Source organism: Propithecus coquereli, unplaced genomic scaffold, assembly GCF_000956105.1.
Source record: "Propithecus coquereli isolate 6110/MARCELLA unplaced genomic scaffold, Pcoq_1.0 Scaffold252, whole genome shotgun sequence".
Lineage (NCBI taxonomy): Eukaryota > Metazoa > Chordata > Mammalia > Primates > Indriidae > Propithecus > Propithecus coquereli.
In genome coordinates, this window is record NW_012148086.1 from 3,708,853 (window position 1) to 3,729,649 (window position 20,797).

Here is a 20,797-nt window from a genome sequence, read left to right on the forward strand (position 1 = left end):
GGACAGCCATGTTGGTTCTGTTGGTTCCTTTAAATCACAAAACCCACGGGTCTGCTCAACTCCCTGGGGTTTGGGGAAGTGAAACTAAGAAAAGGGAGATGAGCCTGCAAGAATGTGAGTAACTTAGGTTTGGGAAACCCTTCAAAAGTCCCAGCCCAAGAGGCTGGGGACAGTGAGGGCACCTCCCTTGTCAGAGCTTAGAAGGATTACACTTGACCCAAGTGTGCCCAGGAGGGGCCTCAGGCCCGGCTGAGGGTGGAGCCAGAAAACTGGGGATGTGTTGGACCAAGGGCCCCTTATCACTGGATGGTGCATGACTTAGTTTTATCGGGTACTGGATAAGCACTTTCAATTTTATCAGGAATGCATTAGTTTTCAGAGAAAGAAAACAACCTTAACTCCATATCAAACAATTATTTCAAAGTTTAAAAAGAGATGTTTGAAAGATAATAGCTAAACTAGTGCTTGTGAGTACAACGAATCCCAAAGGTGGCAGGGGAGTGACTCAAGTTTGGGAATACTGGAACCGGCCCTTCTGACCTCCCTGTGTGAGGAAGGGTTGAAAGAGAACTGCCCCTCGTCAGCTTGAAGGATGAGAGAATCCTGTCCCAGTTTTCCTAGAGGATGAGACAGGGCTGTCCTAGTCTGCCCTGGGATGAGAGAGATCTTTCCCCAGTCTGCTTTGGAGGATACGAGAGATGCCCCCATCTGCTCAGAGGGTGAGAGAACTGCCGCCGCCTGCCTGGAGGCACTCACCGTGTCAGGGGTGCTGTGTCTGGAGAGAAACCCAGCCACTTGGGCTACCTCCTAAATGTGCTGCCTCATCTACAAAGCACGACAGCAGGCACCAGGCACCTCTCAGAGCTGTAAGGACTGTCCGTGGAGGGTTTGCCAGATGAAAGTACAGGGCAGAGGACAGTTCAGGGATGGGGTTCCCCTGCAGGCTGGCTCCACCCAGAAGACGCTCTAGGGGTCCCCGTCCCTCCGGGGGTGGGGGCCAGACAAGAAGCTTTTCCCATTTATGCCCCAGTGAGGCCTGCACGTGCTTCAAAGAATGCTGTTGCCGGTTCCCCGCTCCAGAGGCCTGGGCATTAGGATCTTTTTATATTTTTGCATTAAAGTACAATAGACACACACAGTGAAATGCGTCTAGTGTTCAGTTCTGAGTTGACAGACACATACAGCTGGGTGGCCAAGACCATGTCAAGAAATCTTTCTTTAAAGTCCCACAGGTGACTCTAACGTGCTGCCAGAGTTGGAAACCAACCCACGGAGTCTTGTCTACTGCCTGGGGTAGATGGGAGCTTCCGAAGGAGGCCATCAAAGAACCCTCCAGAGCTGGAGGACCCAGGGTCTGGTGCCTTGGCCCTGGTATGCAAGCAGGTCAGACCTAACGGTCTGTGGCCAGCAGTGGGGCACAGGGACAGGAAGCAGGGCTCAGAGCACCTCAAGGGGGAGGGAACAGCAAGTGGGGAAGGCAGCCCCTCCCAGGGCCAGAACCCACTTCCTACTTTACTGCAGCACTGCAGGAGGCTGGCAGGGGCTGGGCCTCCCCTGGCCCTGCCCTCCCCTCCACCCTCCTGCCGGCCGGCCGGCACAGGAAGGTGAGGCAACCTGGCCTGGGTGTTTCCAGCCAGCAGGATGGAGGATGAGGAAGGCCCGGAGTACGGCAAACCTGACTTTGTGCTTTTGGACCAAGTGACCATGGAGGACTTCATGAGGAACCTGCAGCTCAGGTAGGACCAGGGCAGGAGGCACCAGGCTCCCCTCCTCCAAGGTCACCCACCCCTCATCCTGGCCAAGACCCAGACACACTGGGCTGAAATGAGCATCTCTGAGCACTGCCCCAGGGAGATAGGAGCAGACCAGGAAACCCATCCCCATCAGGGTTGGCCAGTCAGTGCTGGAGCTGCCCCAGCCCCACCCCACCCCTGCCTGCCACACGGCCCAGATGCCTTTTGTCCCTTCTTTCCTGCTTGGACAGACAGGTGCTAGGCGCTGGGGCCAGCGCTGGGCCCTCCTCCCTGCCCCTTCCCTGCGTCTCCCTCGTGGGGCCTGGCCTGAGCCCAGGACTCTGAGATGAAGCAGGCAGGCCCCATCCTGGGGTCCAAAGCATCTCACAGCGTTGAGGTGATGCTTGGGTGGGGCACATGGGGTGTCACAGGACACAGCTGGTAGAAATGACATGAGAGCCCAATTTGCCATCAAGGGGGGTGGGCAGAGGGCAGGAGGAGCTCAGGAGGTGGGGACATGGCACATCAGGGTGGCTGTGTGGGCAGCCGGACTTCATGCCCTGACTCCCAGGGAGGTGTGGGAGGCACCTGCTATGTGCTTGAGAAGCTCCCTGGGGAGAGCTTGGGGACCGGGAGCTCCACCTAAGCACAGACATCAAGAGGCTGCAAGTCTGACCCAAGGACAGGAGGGCTAGACAGGAAGTGAGCTAAGCATTTTGTGCAATCCTAACACTTTGGGAGGCTGAGGCAGGAGGATCACTTGAGGTTAGGAGTTCAAGACCAGCCAGAGCAAGAGTGAGACCCTGTCTCTACTAATACAGAAAAATTAGCCGGCATCGTGGCGTGCACCTGTAGTCCCAGCTACTCTGGAGGCTGAGGCAGGAGCATCACTTGAGCCCAGGAGTCGGAGGCTGCAGTGAGATATGATGATGCCACTGCACTCCAGCCTGGGTGACAGAAGGAGACCCTGTCTCAAAAAAACAAAACAAACAACAACAAAAAACCCTGAACTTATGAGACAGCCACTATCATCTCCATCTTGATGATGAGGGTGATGAGAGCTCTGAGCTCCAAGAGGTGGGTGACTTGCCCCTGGCCACACAACTTGTAGAACAGCGAGAGCTGGCCCCGAACACCTACGTCAGAAGTGGTGGAGAAAGAAGAATCTCAGGACGGGGCCACTGGGGGACAGGGTGGGTCCACACACCAAGGAGAGCTGAGGTCTGAGGAGCAGGCCGCCCAGCCCTCGCAGGGGCGGAAAGGTCAAGAAAGGGGTGAACACAGGCCCCAGTGGTGACTGGGTTTTTGAAGAAGTCTGAGGATGTGCCAGGGGAGGGGTGGCGGCCACTAGCCACATTCTGGGGGGGGGGCCCAAAGACACCAACAGCAGGTGCTGGGCAATGTTGCCCCCACCCTCTCCCTGTCGTCTGGGTGGGGCTGGGCGGGGTCCCCTTCTGTCTGGGTTCCGCCCAGGCCTTGAGACAGGAAACAGCACAGGCCCCTCCCTCCCCTCCCAGCCCAGCCCTTTCCCTCAACCCCGGCTCCCCACCAGACCCCACCCCATGAGCCAGCCCTGCCTCCGCCTCACCAGTGTGGTCTTGGGCAAGTCTGTCCCCTTTGTAAAATGGGTGGTCACCATTCCTGTGACCTCAGGACCACCATGGAGAGCAGCATGGACCCCAAACTCTACACCGAAGTGGGGGCAGGCTCTGCGTGGCTCAGTTCCCCCAGGATGGCACCAGGGAGACTCAAGGTGTACACCGTCCCCTCTCCCTTCTCCACTCCCAGCCCCTCGGGTGGGAGCACTGGCTGAAGGGCCAGGGCCCAAGGCGGGCTGTGGCCAGAGGCCCATGTGTCCCTTGAGGCCTGTGAGTGCTGAGGCTTGGCCCCGCTGTGTCCAGGTTTGAGAAGGGCCGCATCTACACCTACATCGGCGAGGTGCTAGTGTCCATGAACCCGTACCAGGAGCTGCCTCTGTACGGGCCCGAGGCCATCGCCAGGTACCAGGGCCATGAGCTCTATGAGCGGCCGCCGCACCTCTATGCCGTGGCCAATGCTGCCTACAAGGCGATGAAGCGCCGGTCCAGGGACACCTGCATCGTCATCTCAGGTACCTGCCCCTGCAGCCAGGCCCCCCAGCCTCAGCATCCTCATTTGTAAACATGGGTGTGCCCTGTGTGGCCCCAGGACCCCGCCACACCAGTCCTAGGGGTACGGTTGGCACAGGGAGCTGGTCTAAGGGGTGCAGGCTGGTTGATCTGTTGACTCCTATCTTTCTGGCAGGGGAGAGTGGGGCAGGGAAGACGGAGGCCAGTAAGCACATCATGCAGTACATCGCCGCTGTCACCAACCCGAGCCAGAGGGCCGAGGTGGAGAGGTGAGCCACAAGGTGCAGGAGGGGGCCTCAGCACAGCCAGGGCTGCAGTGTGGTGGGAAGGGCCTGGCACTGGGAAGCAAGAGACCGGAACTAGAGCCCAGCTCAGGCCAAGTTCAGTGGGCTTGTCTGTCAGGAAGTTTCCAGGTAACTCCAACACACACAGAGGTAAGACAGGCCGACCTGCACTAAGAGCACGGGCTGCCAGCTGGGAGGAGGCGGCAGTGACAGGTAGGACATGGAGAAGTGTAGTAGGGCCCAGAGATGCCCGAAATGCCTCCTGGACAGGGCACCCCACTGGGTATTCCATGGAAGCCTAGAGAAGCTGGCAGGCTCCAGTCAGGATGGCCCAGCATGCCAGGTGGGAGTGTGGGTGACCGCAGGAAACCAGGAAACCAGGGCTAGCCTGTTCACCTGCTGCTCTCCCTCGGGGGCCTTGCAGAAGCAGCTTCCTGTGTCAGAACCCATTTCTTCCTGTTGAGATGCGACAAGGTGGGGTTCAGAGCGGACAAGCAATGTCAGTTCCCAGGCACACATGGCAGGCACCACTGCCCACCCCTGCACTGGAGGTCCAAGGCCAAGTGGTCAGAGCAGCGCCCCAGGCTGTAGCTGAGGCCTGGGAGGGGAGGCGGTGGCCATGAGAGACAAAGACCCGGGCTCGGTGCCGCACAGGCCCTGTGGAGCACAAGCCGGCCTGGCCAGTGTGTTTCCTAGCGTCTCAGAGGCATGGCCGTCACACAGCCCAGACTCCGCACTGGTGAGGCAGGACCTGGCTCCTTCTCAGCCAGCTCCTTTACCCACCCCGAGAGGCTGGCATTTCTGTACGGAAGACTTGGGCCAGGACTCTGTTCTCCAGACGGGAGGTCTATGCCTTGAGCCCTGGCCCATCTGCCCCCACAGGGTCAAGGACGTGCTGCTCAAGTCCACCTGTGTCCTGGAGGCCTTCGGCAATGCCCGCACCAACCGCAACCACAACTCCAGCCGCTTCGGCAAGTACATGGACATCAACTTCGACTTCAAGGGGGACCCGGTTGGAGGACACATCTACAGCTACCTGCTGGAGAAGGTGGGCAGGTGGGCTGAGGAGACACCCACAGGGAACCCTGGCTGAGACCAATCCCAGGCCTGGGGACCCTGAAGCTGCAGGTTATACAGGCCGGGCTCTCCCTGTGGCCCTTCTCTGGGCCGGAGTCCCTGTGGCCAGGGCCCTCTGACCCCCAGCCTGCCCTGCATCTGGGAATGCTCAGATAGGGTCCCAAGGGGCAGACCCCTTCCCAGGCCTGAGTCCAGCTGCCTGTCTCTCCTCAGTCTCGGGTCCTCAAGCAGCACGTGGGTGAAAGAAACTTCCACGCCTTCTACCAGGTGAGCCAATGAGGGCAGGAGGAGGAGGCAAAATATAGGATGGGGGAAGAAGGCTGGGCCAACTTGTGACCCTTCCCTCCTAGCCCAGTTCCACCACTCTGCCCCACTTCCCCTCACTAGCCCATGGTCCTCATTCCCTGCCACACACCCCAGCCATCCCCTATGCCCTGCAAGAGGGAGTGAGCTCCCTGAGCGAAAAAGCAGGATGTCCCTCCATCTGAGACACTTGCAGATGAGGGCTCTCTGGGACCTACACAGTGACTCCAAGCTCTGAGCTCCCCACTGAGGTGGGAATTCCTTGGGACACAAGCAGTGTCCGTACTGTATCAGAGCTCAACACTGAAGTGCAGCGCCCTGGACACCGGCAGTGTCTCCACTGATCTGGCCACCCCTATGAGATAAGAGTTCGCTTGGATACAGGCAATGTCTCTATGAGCTCTGAGCTCCCCACAGAGGTGGGAGCTCCCTGGAAACAAATGGCGTCACTACACTCGCAGAGCTTCACACTGAAGTGGAGTTCCCTGGAACACCGGCGAATTGTGGGCTGTCCACTGAGGTGGAGGCTCCCTGGGACACAGCAGTGTCTCTAGGGACCCAGGGACTCTAGGGACTCCCACAGAGTTAGGAGATCCCTGCAACACAGGCAGTGTCTCCACCAACTCTCAGCTCCGCAATGATGTGGGAGCTCACTGGGACATAGGCAGAGCCTCTAAGGACTCGGATCTCTGCCCTAAAGCGGGATCTCCACAGACTCTGAGCTTCCCTCTGAGGTAAGAGCTCCTTCAGACACCCACAGTGTCGCTGAGGTGGGAACTCTTTGGGACAAAGGCAGTGACTCCACAGACTCTGAGCACTTACTGAAGTGGAGCTCCCTGGGACACAAATACTGTCTCCATAAAACCTGGGCTCCCTCCTGAGGTGAAGCTCCTTGAGCAAGGGCCGTGTCTCATGGACTCTGAGCTCCCCATGAGATGGCGGTTCCCTGGGACAGGGAGTATCTTCACAGAGTCGGAGCCCCAGGGCAGTAGTGCTCACTGGGACGCGACAGTATCTACCACCTCTGCGCTCCCCATGAAGGTGGGAGCTCCGTGAGAGGAGGGCCGTGTCACCACACACTCTGAGCTCCCCGATTAAGTGGGAGCTTCCTGGAACATAGCAGTGTCTTTAGGGACTCTTAGTTCCCTACTGAGGTGGTAGCTCCCTGGGACCTGGGCAGTGTCTCTACATACCCTGAGCTCCACACAGGTGAAAGTCTCGGGGACACGGGTAGTGTCTTTAAGGACTCTGAGCTTCCTACTGAGGCGGGAGCTCCCTGGGACACAGGCAGTGCCTTTAGGGACTCTGAGCTCGCCTTGACGTAAGAGCTCCCTGAGACATGAGTGGTGTCTCCACAGCCTCTGAGCCCCCACTGAAGTGGAGCTACCTGCAACTCCTGCAGTATCTCACAGACTCTTACCTCCCCACTGACTTGGGAGCTTGTGGGACATCGGCAGTGTCTCCATGGACTCAGCTCCCCATGAGATGGGAGCTCCCTGGGATGTGAGTGGGTTCTCCGTGACCTATATGCTCTCCACTGAGGTGGGAATTCTCTGGGACACATGGAGTGTTTTCACAGACTCTGAGCTTCCAAGAAATGGAGCTCTCTGACACAGGCAATGTCTTGAAAGACTCTGAGTTCCCTACCGAGGTGGGAGCTCCCTAGAACAGGGGCAGTGTCTCCACAGACCTTGAACTGCACACTTAGATGGGAACTCCCTCGAACATAGGCAGTGTCTCCACAGACTCTGCGCTGCCCACTAAGGTGGGAGCACTCCTGGAGACAGGCAATGCCTCTACCAACTCTGAGCTCCCCCTCGAGGTAAGAATTCCCCGGGACAAGGGCTGTGTCTCCACATACTCTGGGCTCCAACTGAAGCGGAGCTCCATGGAACAGTGTCTCCACAAACTCTGATCTCCCCACTAAGATGGGAGCTCCCTGAGACACAGGCAATGTCACCAAGAACTCTGAACTCCCCCTGTGGTAAGAGCAACCTGGGACACAGGAAATGTCTACACCACTCTTCTATGAAGTAGTTCTCCCTGGGCCATGGGCAGTGTCTCCACAGCCTTTGAGCTCCCACTGAAGTGGAGGTCTCTGGGACTCCTGCAGGATCTCCACAGACTTTCCTCCCCACTGGCGTGGGACCTTTCAGGTTTCGCATGGAGTCTCCATGGAGTCTCAGCTCCCAGTGAGGTGGGAGTTTATGGGACAAAGGCCGTGTCTCCACGGACTCTGAGCTCCCCAGGAGTTGAGATCTCCCTGTGTCCAGGGCAATGTCTGCAGGAAATCTGAGCTCCCCACTCAGGTGGGACGTCTCTGGGACACAGACAGTGTCTCCGCAGACTCTGAGCTTCCTTCTGAGGTACGGGCTCCCTGAGACAGGTGCATTGTGTCTTCCGACTGTGATGCCGCCACTGAGGTGGGTGCTCACTGGGGCAGGGACGAGGTCTCTATGGACTTTGAGCTCTTCAGTGAGGTGGGGCTCCTTGGACATGGGCAGCTTCTGCAGGAGCTCTGTGCTCCCGCTTAAGTGGAGCTCCCTAGGACTCCGGCAGGATCTCCACAGACTCTTGCCTCCCCACGGATGTGGGAGGTCTGGGGACACGGGCGTTGTCTCCATGGACTCTGAGCTCCCCATGAGGTGGGGTCTCCCTGGGTCTAGGGCAATGTCTTCACAGAATCTGAGCTCCCCACTGAGGCGAGGTCCGGGGGGGTAGGGGCAGCGTCTTACCAGTGGACTCTTCGCTCCCGCTGAAGTGGAGCTCCTTTGACACGGGTGGTTCTTCACGATCCCTGACCCGCTGAACTGGCAGTTCACTGGCTCACTGCGTCTGATCTGCCCCTGTGTTTGTTGGCTCGATGCTAGAAGGAAGATTGTGTCTGTTTGTTCTCCTGCCTCTGGCGGGGAGGTGGGAGGTGAGGCGTCCTGGGAGCTTATTCATCTAACTAAGGGACCTCTTTGTCCTCCAGTTGCTGAGGGGCAGTGAGGACAAGGAGCTGCGTGAACTGCACTTGGAGAGAAACCCAGCTGTGTACAATTTCACACGCCAGGGAGCTGGACTCAGCATGGGTGTGCACAGTGTGAGTGGGAGACGCACGGGGGGCTCAAACTGGGCTTAGTGTCAGGGTCCTGAGTGTGGTGGCAGGGAATTGGCAGCAATCGGCACAGGCCAGGATGATGTAAGCCATGCAGGTGAGTGGGGAGGGTGCTCAGGCTGCAGGGAAAATGGCTCAGGGAGGGGACAGGGTGCAGGGGTGAGCAGGTACCTGGGACAGAAGAATGAGGGTTGAGGGAGGACAGGTGTTCTGGGCCCAGGGTGGCTTGGGGCAGAAAACTCCTTCTCCCCCAGGCCTTGGACAGTGATGAGAGGAGCTACCGGGCAGTGACCGAGGCCATGAGGGTCATCGGCTTCAGTCCTGAGGAGGTGGCGTCTGTGTATCGCATCCTGGCTGCCATATTGCACCTGGTGAGCCTGGCTCCGAGGGCCTGGGAGGACCACCACCCCACAGGGGGTTCCTGGCTGGGAGTCCCCAAGGGGAGGAGGAGACAGTCCCAGATACCCCCGTGATGTGGCTGAGCTGACTCCCTACCCTGAGGAAGCTGAGTTGCTTGGGCGTGTCTGTGTCAGTGTCTGGTGGAGAGCCCTTCGTTAGGGCCAGGGCTGCTGGGCACAGTAAAAGCAGAGTGTTGTGCAGATGGCCTCTAACTGCAGTCGTGTGTGAGCTTGTGGCACATCATGCAGCGCCACTTGGCCACAGTTCTCAGAGTGGCACAAGGCGTAAGTAGTGCAGAGCTTCTGCCGCTGCCGAGGGGATGCAATGGGGTCCTTCACGCATCATTTGGACGTGAGGCCTTGGCAAAGGCTCTGATGTGCCCCTGACCTCCTCATCTCTGGCTGTCTGTGCCCATGGTGACCAGCCAGGAGCTGGGCCCCACCATGTCCACGTCCCCTGTCTCCCTTCCTCCTCCCCATCCAAAGCCATCCAGGCTCCTTTGTCCAAGGAGTCCAAGGAGCCTGGACTGTTCGTGGTTCCCCCATCACCAGGGAAACATCGAGTTCGTGGAGACGGAGGAGGGCGGGGTGCAGAAGGACGGCCTGGCGGTGGCTGAGGAGGCGCTGGTTGATCACGTGGCTGAGCTGACGGCCACGCCCCGGGACCTCGTGCTACGCTCCCTGCTGGCTCGCACCGTGGCCTCGGGAGGCAGGGAGCTCATAGAGAAGGGCCACACTGCGGCCGAGGCCAGCTACGCCCGGGACGCCTGTGCCAAGGTACTCCAGGGCAGGCAGAGGGAGGGGAACCCAGGCGGCCTTTGTGGTGAGGGTAGGGAGGGGACACCAGGCCACAGGCAGCAAAACGCCGTGTGCTCCTGCCCCCAGGCTGTGTACCAGCGGCTGTTTGAGTGGGTGGTGGACAGGATCAACAGCATCATGGAAGCCCGGGACCGGGACCCTCGGCGTGACGGCAAGGACACGGTCATCGGTGTGCTGGACATCTACGGCTTTGAAGTGTTCCCTGTCAACAGGTGGGTCCCCACCTCTGAACCCCAGCTGTTGTGGCCACTTAGTCCCAGGGAGCTCACTGGGGCTGGGAAGCAGGAATGTCTGAGTTTGTCCTGGTCCCTGGGCCCCAAGGCCCATGCCCCCCAAGCCTGCCTTGGCTGTAGCCCCCAGCCTTTGGTGCCCTGATGGAAAATTACGGGGCTCACTTCTCCGGGCTGTGACCCAAGTCCACTAGATCTTACCTGCCAGAGGTGTTGTAGGGTGCGTAATCCACAGGGAAGCCCTGTGAGGTCCTGGCACCAGACCCCTCAGTGAGCATCAGGGGAGCGTTTAGGGGAGGCACGTCCATCACCGCTCGCTCCACAAGCAGTGACAGCCCGTCTGAAAGGCCATGCCCTCCCCCAGCTTCGAGCAGTTCTGCATCAACTATTGCAACGAGAAGCTGCAGCAGCTCTTCATCCAGCTCATCCTGAAGCAGGAGCAGGAGGAGTATGAGCGCGAGGGCATCACCTGGCAGAGCGTGAGCACCCCGGCCTGGAGGGGGTGTCAGGACCCCCTGTGAGGAGGGGCCCCCTGGGTTGGCCTGGCGGATGCTGAGTGAGGGGTGGCAGAGGGGAAGTGGCTGGGAGGGCCTCGGGAGCCTCCCTGCTAGCTGCCTTCACCCCAGGTCGAGTACTTCAACAACGCCACCATCGTGGACCTGGTGGAGCGCCCCCACCGTGGCATCCTGGCCGTGCTGGACGAGGCCTGCAGTGCCGCGGGCACCATCACCGACCGCATCTTCCTGCAGACCCTGGACACGCACCACCGCCACCACCCGCACTACACCAGCCGCCAGGTGCCCCCAGCTGTCCTAGCACTGGCACAGTGGGCTGGTGGGATCTGCCCCGCAGGCACCATGCTGCCTTTGCCTTGTGGGGCCTGGGCGGGGACCCAGCTTTGGCGCCATTGTCTTCACTGTGGTGGGCTTCTCTGCCCCAGCGGGATGGAGGCAGCACTATCCCCTCATGCAGAACCTCCACGTACACACACCTTCTGTGACTTGGCCTTGGCCTGTCCCCACAGCTCTGCCCCACAGACAAGACCATGGAGTTTGGCCGAGACTTCCGGATCAGGCACTACGCAGGGGATGTCACGTAAGGACCCCCCTCCCACCCACGTCCTGGGCCTTCCCATGGGGCACCGTTGCACGTATCATGGGGCAGGAGCACCCCAGGTGAATGTCCAGGAGACAGGATGTCATTGCCTCTTCTGCCAGCCCTGTCCCTTTAAGACACTGTCAACCTGCCCGTCACCAGATTCACAAGTGAAGTGCAGCAGCCCCTGGCTGTGTTTGTCTGGTCGCCTTTAACAGATAGCCACGTCTAATGTCTGGGCGCTACCCCATTCCAGCATCTGCTGGGGGGAAGCTGCTGGTTGGCAAGGTGGGGGTGCAGGGGGCAGAGGGGGCCAAGATTCTGCATTTCTAACAAGTTCCCGGGTGAGCCCTCGCTGTGTTCTACAACAATGCTCTCAGTACCAAGGCCTGAGGTGTCCTTCAGAGATTGTCACAGTGATTATTAATTTATATGTTGCTCCCCTCATCCCAGAGCAATTTGAGGTGACTCACAGAGAGGGTACAAGTGCCTGATCTGAACTTCTCAAGGAGAGGAAATAGAGTAGATAATGCAAAGTATTCAGATGTCAGATCCGCTCACAAAAACCTGTTCATAAAAATCAGAGTCTTTACAGGAGGAGCCAAGACTTGGCACTGCGCTTTCTAATGGTGCAAGAACGAGGCGATGATTCTGAGGTTCTCAGTACCCACAGATTAAAATGGACCCAAGACTCAGGAGTTCCTGATCATAACTGTGGTCACTGATCTTTATCAAAGCTCAGTAGGTACTGTTCCAAGTACAGTTCCGAGTACACTGAGGCACAGAGAGGTTGAGTGGCTCCCCCAAGGTCACTCAGCATGCACGTGGGAGAGCCAGGACTCAGTGCTAGGACATTTGGCTTCAGAACTGGGGACCTAACCACTCAATTCATCTTCCAGGAGAGAAATTTCTCCCGAGAGAGGGAGTCTTAGGTGATGAAGGAGAAAGCAGGTGTGCGGGGAATGGAGGAGAGCCAGGCAGCAGGGAGAGAGAGACCACCTAGAACAGAGCAGGGGAGGAGAGCGGGGCCTTCTGGGGGTTGTCAGCTTTCTGAGAGGCCCAGCAGCCCCCACCCTAGCTGCCCTCCCCTCACCGGCCCTGGCCTCCGGCAGGTACTCTGTGGAAGGCTTCATTGACAAGAACAGAGACTTCCTCTTCCAGGACTTCAAGCGGCTGCTGTACAACAGGTGAGCGCAGCCAGCTGAGCGTGTGGGCGCCGGAGGCCAGGGCCCCGGGGCCTTCAGAGACCCTGGGGTCTGACAACCCCCTCCCCCGCCCCCGAGCCTGACAGGTGGAAAGCCTGAGGCTCAAAGCTGAGGTGGGGGCCGGTGAGGCTACTCTCCCTGGGGGGGTGGCTGGGCATGACACTTGTGTCTGCAGCACAGACCCCACCCTACGGGCAATGTGGCCGGAGGGGCAGCAGGACATCACAGAGGTGACCAAGCGCCCCCTGACAGCTGGCACACTCTTCAAGAACTCCATGGTGGCTCTGGTGGAGAACCTGGCCTCCAAGGTACACCCCACCCCACCCCTAGTCCGGCTCTTCTGGATCCTTCCCTCTGTGCCTTGAGTACCAAGTAGGGCCCCTAACCACCTCTGCACACCTTGGGGGCCAGGGGGAGGTCTTGTCCTATCTATGTGAGCCACATCTGCTCTACCTGCACAGGTTAGATGTGGGGACTCAGGGGCTGAGGCTTGATCAGTCACTGAGACCACAGCCAGATTCGAACCCAGCCTTCCTTTCACCGCACTGTCTCTTGGGCGGGGGGCGGCCAGGAGAGACCCTGTTGGGAACTTAGTTTGGCCCCCGCCCAGCTCCTGCCAACAGCTGGGGCTCTTCTGGCAGGTAGGGCCAGAGGGACAGGAAACTGGCACTAGCTTTCTTGGGGAGCTTTGGAGCCAAAGACAGAGGGGAAACCGGGTCAGGGGGACATGGCAGGACAGGTTTAACAATGGAACATCCAGAAACGCCGCCCCTCTCAGAGGGAGAAAGGAAGGAGAGAGAGGAGGGTGAGGCCTGTTCCTGCTCCTCCTGGGGTGGAGGCTGGCTCTGGGCCCGGCCTCCTCGCTGGCCCCTGCCCTGGCGCTCTGGGCTTCCAGGGCCCTTGTTCTGCTGTGATTTCCCTTGTCCCCAACTCTCCTCCTGGCCTGGGACATTGGGGACATTGGAGACACCCAGCTTGGGGCAGGGCCTACAGTGCTTGGGCCCTCTCCAAGTCCCCTCCGTCCCCACAGGAGCCCTTCTACGTCCGCTGCATTAAGCCCAACGAGGACAAGGTGGCCGGGAGGCTAGACGAGGACCACTGTCGCCACCAGGTCGCCTACCTGGGACTGCTGGAGAATGTGAGGGTCCGCAGGGCTGGCTTCGCTTCCCGCCAGCCCTACTCTCGGTTCCTGCTCAGGTACTGGCACCCGACGCCCTTGGCTCGGTGGGCTGGATCCCGGGGCGGAGTCTGAGGAGTAGGAGCGGAGGGTCCCTAAACAGCACTTCACAAACATCGACACGAGGGAGAGCCGGCACGCTGCTGGGCTCAGGACACTGAAATGTCTGTGAGGGTGTGTAGGATGACACGTATGTGGGAGGACACACATGAACACAGGTGTCATGGCTGCTCCGGGAGCATACCGGGAGGATTTCAGCCCCAGGGCTCTCAGCACTCCTCCAGTCTCCCAGGGGTGGGGCCGGCAGGGCAGGCCCACGCTCCCTTCCCAAGGCCTGGCCCCCACTACTCTATCCTGTGGTGACAGGTACAAGATGACCTGTGAGTACACGTGGCCCAACCACCTGCTGGGCTCCGACAAGGCAGCCGTGAGCGCCCTCCTGGATCAGCATGGGCTTCAGGGGGATGTGGCCTTTGGCCACAGCAAACTGTTCATCCGCTCTCCCCGGACCCTGGTCACGCTGGAGCAGAGCCGAGCCCGCCTCATCCCCATCATCGTGCTGCTGCTGCAGAAGGTGTGCGGGGGGGACATGATGGGGGGCGCACATGGTCTGGGGGCCACAAGCGCACTTACAAGTTCCACAGGAGTCTGCTTGACAGAGACAGGCCAGGATTGAAACTGACTTAAGCAAAAAGCATGGATGCAGTTGAGGCACAATCATCCTATGGCCAGCTTCAGGCCTGGTTGGATCCAGGTGCTCAAAACAAGGTTTTCAGGTGCTGTCCCTCCTTCCCTCCTTCTTTCCTTCTAACTATTTATTATGACAGACTTCAGACCTGGAGAAAAGTACCCAGCATGGTGTATAAACTCCCACACTCCACCGCCCAGCTTCAACCGTATCACCTCACAGCCCAAATGGTTGTGTGTAGAGGCCGGCACCTCTATCCCAGCAAACCACTGCAACCATAATCATTTCAGTATGCATTTCCAAAGGATAGGGATTCTTTCCCCTCTCCCCATAACTTTTTATTTTGGAACAATTCAAACCTACAGAAAAGTTGAAATAAGCTGTTCACCTGGATTGCTGCAAGGGTGATCCTTCCTTGCCTCCCACTCTGTCTCTGTTTCTCTCTCAATCTCTTTCTCTCTCTCTGTCTGTCTCTGTCTCTCCCTGTCTCTCTGTCTCTCTCCATACACAGACATTCATACATGTATGTATGAATGTTTTTTCCTGAACTATATAAAGCCATGACACCCCTAAATACCGCAGCAGGTACAAGAACAAGGACATGCTCCTTTGTAACCATGGTAACATTAGCACATTCAAGAAACTTAACACTGATAAAATAATAACCTACATATCTGAGCGTCTAATGTGTAGGCCATATTCAAATGTCCACAGTGGTCCCACTGCTACCCATCACATCTGCTAGAAATCCAGGATCCCATCAGGGATCACGCCCTGCGTTTGTTGTTACCTCTGCAGTCTCCTCTAATACACAGGGGCTGTACAGCACCACCATCCTAGTCTAGAAAGCTCAAACTATTTGTTGCTGTCAATTCCCAGTCGGTGCTCAGACTTCCCCAATTGTCTCATGATGGTTTTCTCGGTCTGTTGAGCTCAGGGTCCGTACATTGTAGTCCATTGCTATATTGCTGAAGTCTATTTAAATCTGTGGGTCCACTGACTACCTACCTTGCAGGATGTCCAGTATGGGTTTTTTTTTTTTTTTTTTTTTGAGACAGAGTCTCACTGTGTTGCCCAGGCTAGAGTGCCGTGGCATCATCCTAGCTCACAGCAACCTCAAACTCCTGGGCTCAAGCGATCCTCCTGCCTCAGCCTCCCGAGTAGCTGGGACTACAGGCATGCGCCACCATGCCCGGCTAATTTTTTCTATATATTTTTAGTTGTCCAATTAATTTCTTTCTAATTTTAGTAGAGACGGGGTCTTGCTCTTGCTCAGGCTGGTTTCGAACTCCTGAGCTCAAACAATCCGCCCGCCTCGGCCTCCCAGAGAGCTAGGATTACAGGCGTGAGCCACTGCGCCCGGCCCCAGTATGGGTTTTGATGGTCGCATTCTTGGGGTATTCCTCTGTCTTGGGATATCTTGGGAGTTGGAGACTAAATCTATACCAGGCCAGATTCCAGGTAGACTCATTAGCAGTTGCCCTTGCAGCCGGGAAACAACCTTCATCTGTCTCCACCTCTTTTCCCATGTGAGCTTTCTCCCTGGGGGGACTTGGGGGTCCCCATTGGTGCCAGGTCCCAGCTTTAAAAGCCTGGAACGGGCAAGCAGTCCTTCCCAAGAGTCTGCAGAGCTTGGGCAGGGTTCCCCTGGCATAGCCGGCCACATGCCCACCCAGGAACCAACCACCAGCCAGGCGGACATGGCTCCTGGGAGCCAGGGGGTGGGTCAGCCTCGCTGGAGACACGCAGGGGTGCTCCCTAAAGGCTTAGGATCAGGGTTGGGGTTAGGAGGCTGGGGCCTGGCTGGGCCTGACTGTGTGTCCCATCCCTCCCGGCCCGCCCAGGCCTGGCGGGGCACCTTGGCAAGGCGGCGCTGCCGGCGGCTGAGAGCTGTGTACACCATCATGCGCTGGTTCCGGAGGCACAAGGTGCGTGCTCACCTGGCGGAGCTGCAGCGGCGATTCCAGGCTGTGCGGCAGCCCCCGCTCTACGGCCGCGACCTTGTGTGGCCACCACCGCCCGCCGTGCTGCAGCCTTTCCAGGACACCTGCCACGCGCTCTTCCGCAGGTACTATCCTAGCACGCCATGCTTTCCTGTTCAGCTGGCAGCCACTGAATACCTCGACCGGTCATCCCAGCCCCACGGTGCCCAGCTGGGGGACACGCCAGCCCCCTGGAAAGGTGGGAAGGTGGTGGCTGTGCCACATTAGCCGACTGTCCACATCCCACCGTTGGTGGCAGAGCCTTGACCGTCCTGAGCACCATGCTGGGCATGTGAGGTCCAGGGCCGCAGCCTGCAGGCGGAGGGTGGCCATCCGGAGCTGGGGAGTGGAGGGGCTCTGCATCTGAGCGGGCCCTGAGAGCTGAGCAGGAGTTCTCCAGAAGGAAGGGCCCAGATGAAACAGTGTCCTCAGAACAGGGGGGTGTTGGGCAGCTGCAGGTCTCAGGGTCACTTTCTAGTGACGAGCATTAAGCTCAAGAGGCCGAGACCAGAGAGGCCAGCAGAGGTTGGGACACGAAGGGCAGGCGGCGCCAGGCCAGGCTCAGCTTCCTCCTGGGGGAAGGGGCGTGGGAGGGCATTAATGCAAGGGGCTTCGTCTTACTGCCCACCCTCTCCCAGGTGGCGGGCCCGGCAGCTGGTAAAGAACATCCCCCCTTCAGACATGGCTCAGATCAAGGCCAAGGTGGCTGCCATGGGGGCCCTGCAGGGGCTGCGACAGGACTGGGGCTGTCGGCGGGCCTGGGCCAGAGATTACTTGTCTTCTGTGAGTGCCGAGTGGGCCCCGGGGCTTCTGGGGGAACGTGGGCTGCCAGTGGGGGCTCAAGGCTAACACTGCCTGGTGCCCTCACACCTCCTCTCTCAGGCCCGGGGTGGGCTGTGCTGTTGACTCTGCCCCTCAGTCCCCACGCCTCTCCCTAAGGGTTCATCCCTGAAGTTCAAGGGCTTTCATTTGGCCCCGTCTGCCTGGGTTTTACTGGCCAGCCCTCAGCCTCTCCACCCCACCCCTGCACTCTCAGGTACAGCTGTCCCCATGTTCTCAGGTACAGCTGTCCCCCTCATGTTCTCAGGTACAGCTGTCCCCCTCCGTGTTCTCAGGTGCAGCCCCCCAGCCTGGCACTATCCAACTTCGGCAGTGAGCAGCTTCTTTCTGAGGGGCCATGACCCCACCTGCCCCTGCCCTCTGGGGAGGCTCTCTCCAGAACCCCACAGGTCCAGGCGTGGCTTGAGGAGCAGTGGCCTGTGGAGCACAGGGAGGGTGGGGCTGAGTTGCAGCCTAGAACATCAAAGCGGGCAGTCTGTGCCCTCGGCCCTCGTGGCACCCAGCACTGCTTAGCCAGGGCACACGTCCGTGACTCGGTTTGCTGAGGTGCGGGGTAGCTGTGCTCACGCATGGAGAGCTGCCACCAATGCAATCTTGTCCGAAGCCTCCATCCCATGCAGTCCCCTCCCCTCCATCTGTCCTCAGGCCACGGACAATCCCACAGCATCGAGCCTGTTTGCTCAGCGACTGAAGACACTTCAGGACAAGGACGGTTTCAGGGCTGTGCTATTTTCCAGCCACGTCCGCAAGGTTAGAGGCTGGTGCGGGGGCAGCGGGGGGCACAGGCGAGGGGAGCGCTCAGGAGAGACCGTAGGCAGCCCCAGCCCCGGCCCAGCTGCTCCTGAAACTTCCGAAAGCATCAGCTCCAGCCCAGTCAGTGAGGAGAGGACCCAGGGAGGGAGGAGGGAGGGTCGGCAGGGGCCTGCAGCCCCAGGCGGGTGACAGGAGGGCGGTGGCACCAGCCTGGACCCAGCGCCTTCTCCCACAGGTGAATCGCTTCCACAAGTGCCGGGACCGGGCCCTCCTGCTCACAGACCGGCACCTGTACAAGCTGGAGCCCGCCCGGCAGTACCGCGTGATGCGGGCCATGCCCCTCCACACGGTGAGCACCACGGCGGGCTGGCGGGAGGGCGCACATGTGGAGCATCTGTGAGGGGCACTGCCGGGCTGAGGGAGCCCTGCCCTAGCCTCCTCCCATCCTGCCTACCTGTGACGGTCTGGCGCATCCCACTCCTCAGTGGACGGCAGCAGCCCTGCGGAAAACCCTGCGGTGGCTTCCCATTGCCCGCAGGGTGAAGGGTCTGGCCCTTCAAGCCCCTCCTCATGGCTGCCTCACACACCCACACTCTCACGTCCCAGCTAAGCCAAAGGGCCCCTCTCCCCACCTGTGCCCATCTGGGGGGTCTCCTGCCTGGGCACGCGGGGCCCGCCCGAGCCCCTGCTACGGATCCCATGCCTCCTGCGGGATCGCGCCCTGTCTCTCTTCTGCCTGCTGCGGGACTCTGGGGCCCACGTGCTCCCTTGCATGGCAGCTCCGTGTTCCCATAAAGTCCCTTTCCCACAGGGCAGGGAGCAGCCCGGGGCAGGGATCCGGGCTGGATTCCCTGCGGGTCTCCCACGCCGTCGGGGATCCTATAACTGCCAGAGTAGAAGGGGCTGTTAGTGCCGAGCTGTCTGATACAGCAGCTGAGAGCCGGTGTGGCTGTTTGTGTGTAATTAAAGTGAAGTAAAACTAAAAACTCAGGCCAGGGGCGGTGCTTCCCACCTGTAATCCTAGTAATTTGGGAGGCCAAGGTGGGAGGATCTTTTGAGGCCAGGAGTTCAAAACCAGCCTGGGCAATAGTGAGACCCCGTCTCTACAAAAAATAAAAAATTTAGCCAGGTGCAGTGGCATGCACCTGTAGTTCCAGCTACTAGGGAGGCTGAGGCAGGAGGATGGCTCGAGCCCAGGAGTTGGAGGCTGCAGTGAGCTATGATGAGGCCACTGCACTCCAGGTTGGGCAACAGAGTGAGACCCTGTCTCAAAAAAAAAAAAAAATAACTAAAAACTCAGCCACAGGTGCTCTGTGTCTGCCCTGTTGGACAGCAAGGATCTAGAATCATTCATCATGGCCGAAAGTCCTTATTGTGTGGCTCCTTGCTCAACCTTCCCCTTTGTCAGCAGGGACCAGGAAGGGAAAGGAGGTGGTGGAGGGGGCGGTGGGACACGGGGGACGGGGCTGGGGTGCGTGGGTGCTCTCCCCAAGGCAGGGCACCCAGGTGGGCTGGAAGGAGCTTCTGGGGTAGGTTCCGGGGGCAGGGGGCAAGTCTGGTGGGCTGAGCTGCGGTCCGCGGCTGCACCCTGACCCCATCTGCCTGCTCAGGTGACAGGGCTGAGCGTGACCAGCGGGCGGGACCAGCTGGTGGTGCTGCATGCGCGGGGCCAGGACGACCTGGTGGTGTGCCTGCACCGCTCCCGGCCGCCGCTGGACAACCGCGTCGGGGAGCTGGTGGGCGTGCTGGCAGCGCACTGCCAGGGGTGAGTCGGAGCTGGGCCCGGGCGCAGGCGGGGCACCGGGCCTCCAACAGCCGCCCTGACCCCTCCTCCTGCTGCAGGGAGGGCCAAGCCCTGGAGGTCCGCGTCTCCGACTGCATCCCGCTGAGCCAGCGCGGGGCCCGGCGCTTCGTCTCGGTGGAGCCCAGGCCCGAGCAGCCAGAGCCGGACTTCCGCTGCGCCCGCGGCACCTTCACCCTCCTGTGGCCGAGCCGCTGAGCCAGCCCGCCCGCCCCGCTCCAAGTCCCCGCACTGGCGAGGCCACATAGAAGGTGGCAGCCTAGTCACCCTGCCCCAGAGTTCGCACAATAAAGATGCTGAGTCTGTGCAGTGCGGCAGGTGCCTGGGGTGGAAGCGCTCTGTCCCTCCGGTCCCACATGGAGGGGGCGTCTAGCCACCCAGGGTGTGGCTCAGCCTGTGCTGCCCCCGCCTGGGTCAGTGTCCACCAGGGTCCCCAGCTCACCCCTCTGGGGTTACCCCAACTGGAGGAGGAGGTCTGGAGCCCAGTCTGGGGTGGGGTGGCAAGACCCGGTAGTCAGGCGCAGCCTAGGCACAGGAGCAGTGATTTAAGAGGAAGCCTTCTCCCCAAAAAGCAATGCCCTTTCTGCCCCGTGCTGCCATGGCAGGCCTCTCACCCTTCCCAGCCCTCCCCACAGGGTTGGTGTCCCAGGGTCACCTTCGGGCAGGGCTGGGTGGGCACCCCTGGGGACACAGAGCAGCCCTGAGGGCTGTCACGGGGTGAGCTGCTGGGAGCTGGGGCCCAGAGCTGACGCTGTCCCAGCTGCTGGCTGTCCCTGTCCCTGCTGCGTGCAGGTATCTGGGAGCCAGCAACCAGAGATCTGCTGAACAGCCCAAGCCTCGCAGCACCGAGGAGCATGGCTTGTCCCCGGAAAGATGCCCGGAGGGAGGCCGGGTGGATGCGCACCTCGCCCCTCAGGCTGCCTAAGCCCTTCTTCAGCACACACCCCGCCCCTCAGTGCTCAGCTCCCTCCTCTCTCGTCCATGGTGTCCCCCCTGCCCTCACAGCTGCTCGTTCCTTCTTGTTATGGGGCACCCTAAATTCAGGGGGCATCCTCACTTAGTTTGCCACTTTGGCGTGTGGGGAGATTGGCGTCTGTCGCCATGGCCCTCTGCTTGCTGACGCTTCCCCATCAAATGGCCAGGCATCTGCAGGTGCTGGAGGTTGGGGTCACCTCCCACATGCAGGTCATGTCTGGCCGCTCCT

The 20,797-nt window shown here is 59.7% G+C and overlaps 1 protein-coding gene across 1 annotated transcript; it reads left to right on the forward strand.

Moving 5' to 3' along the window:
- The first annotated feature begins 1,502 nt into the window (after positions 1-1,502).
- Positions 1,503-19,866, forward strand: MYO1G (myosin IG). The gene is made up of 22 exons (XM_012646979.1): positions 1,503-1,736; positions 3,635-3,843; positions 4,017-4,110; positions 5,008-5,173; positions 5,416-5,469; positions 8,480-8,590; positions 8,860-8,976; positions 9,556-9,780; positions 9,889-10,034; positions 10,417-10,531; positions 10,679-10,849; positions 11,077-11,147; positions 12,260-12,334; positions 12,528-12,660; positions 13,383-13,549; positions 13,896-14,103; positions 16,062-16,285; positions 16,838-16,982; positions 17,685-17,789; positions 18,028-18,141; positions 19,403-19,557; positions 19,635-19,866. Exons 1-22 carry the CDS (start codon positions 1,642-1,644, stop codon positions 19,789-19,791), a joined length of 3,057 nt encoding a protein of 1,018 aa, XP_012502433.1. The 5' UTR covers positions 1,503-1,641; the 3' UTR covers positions 19,792-19,866.
- Positions 19,867-20,797: the final 931 nt, after the last annotated feature.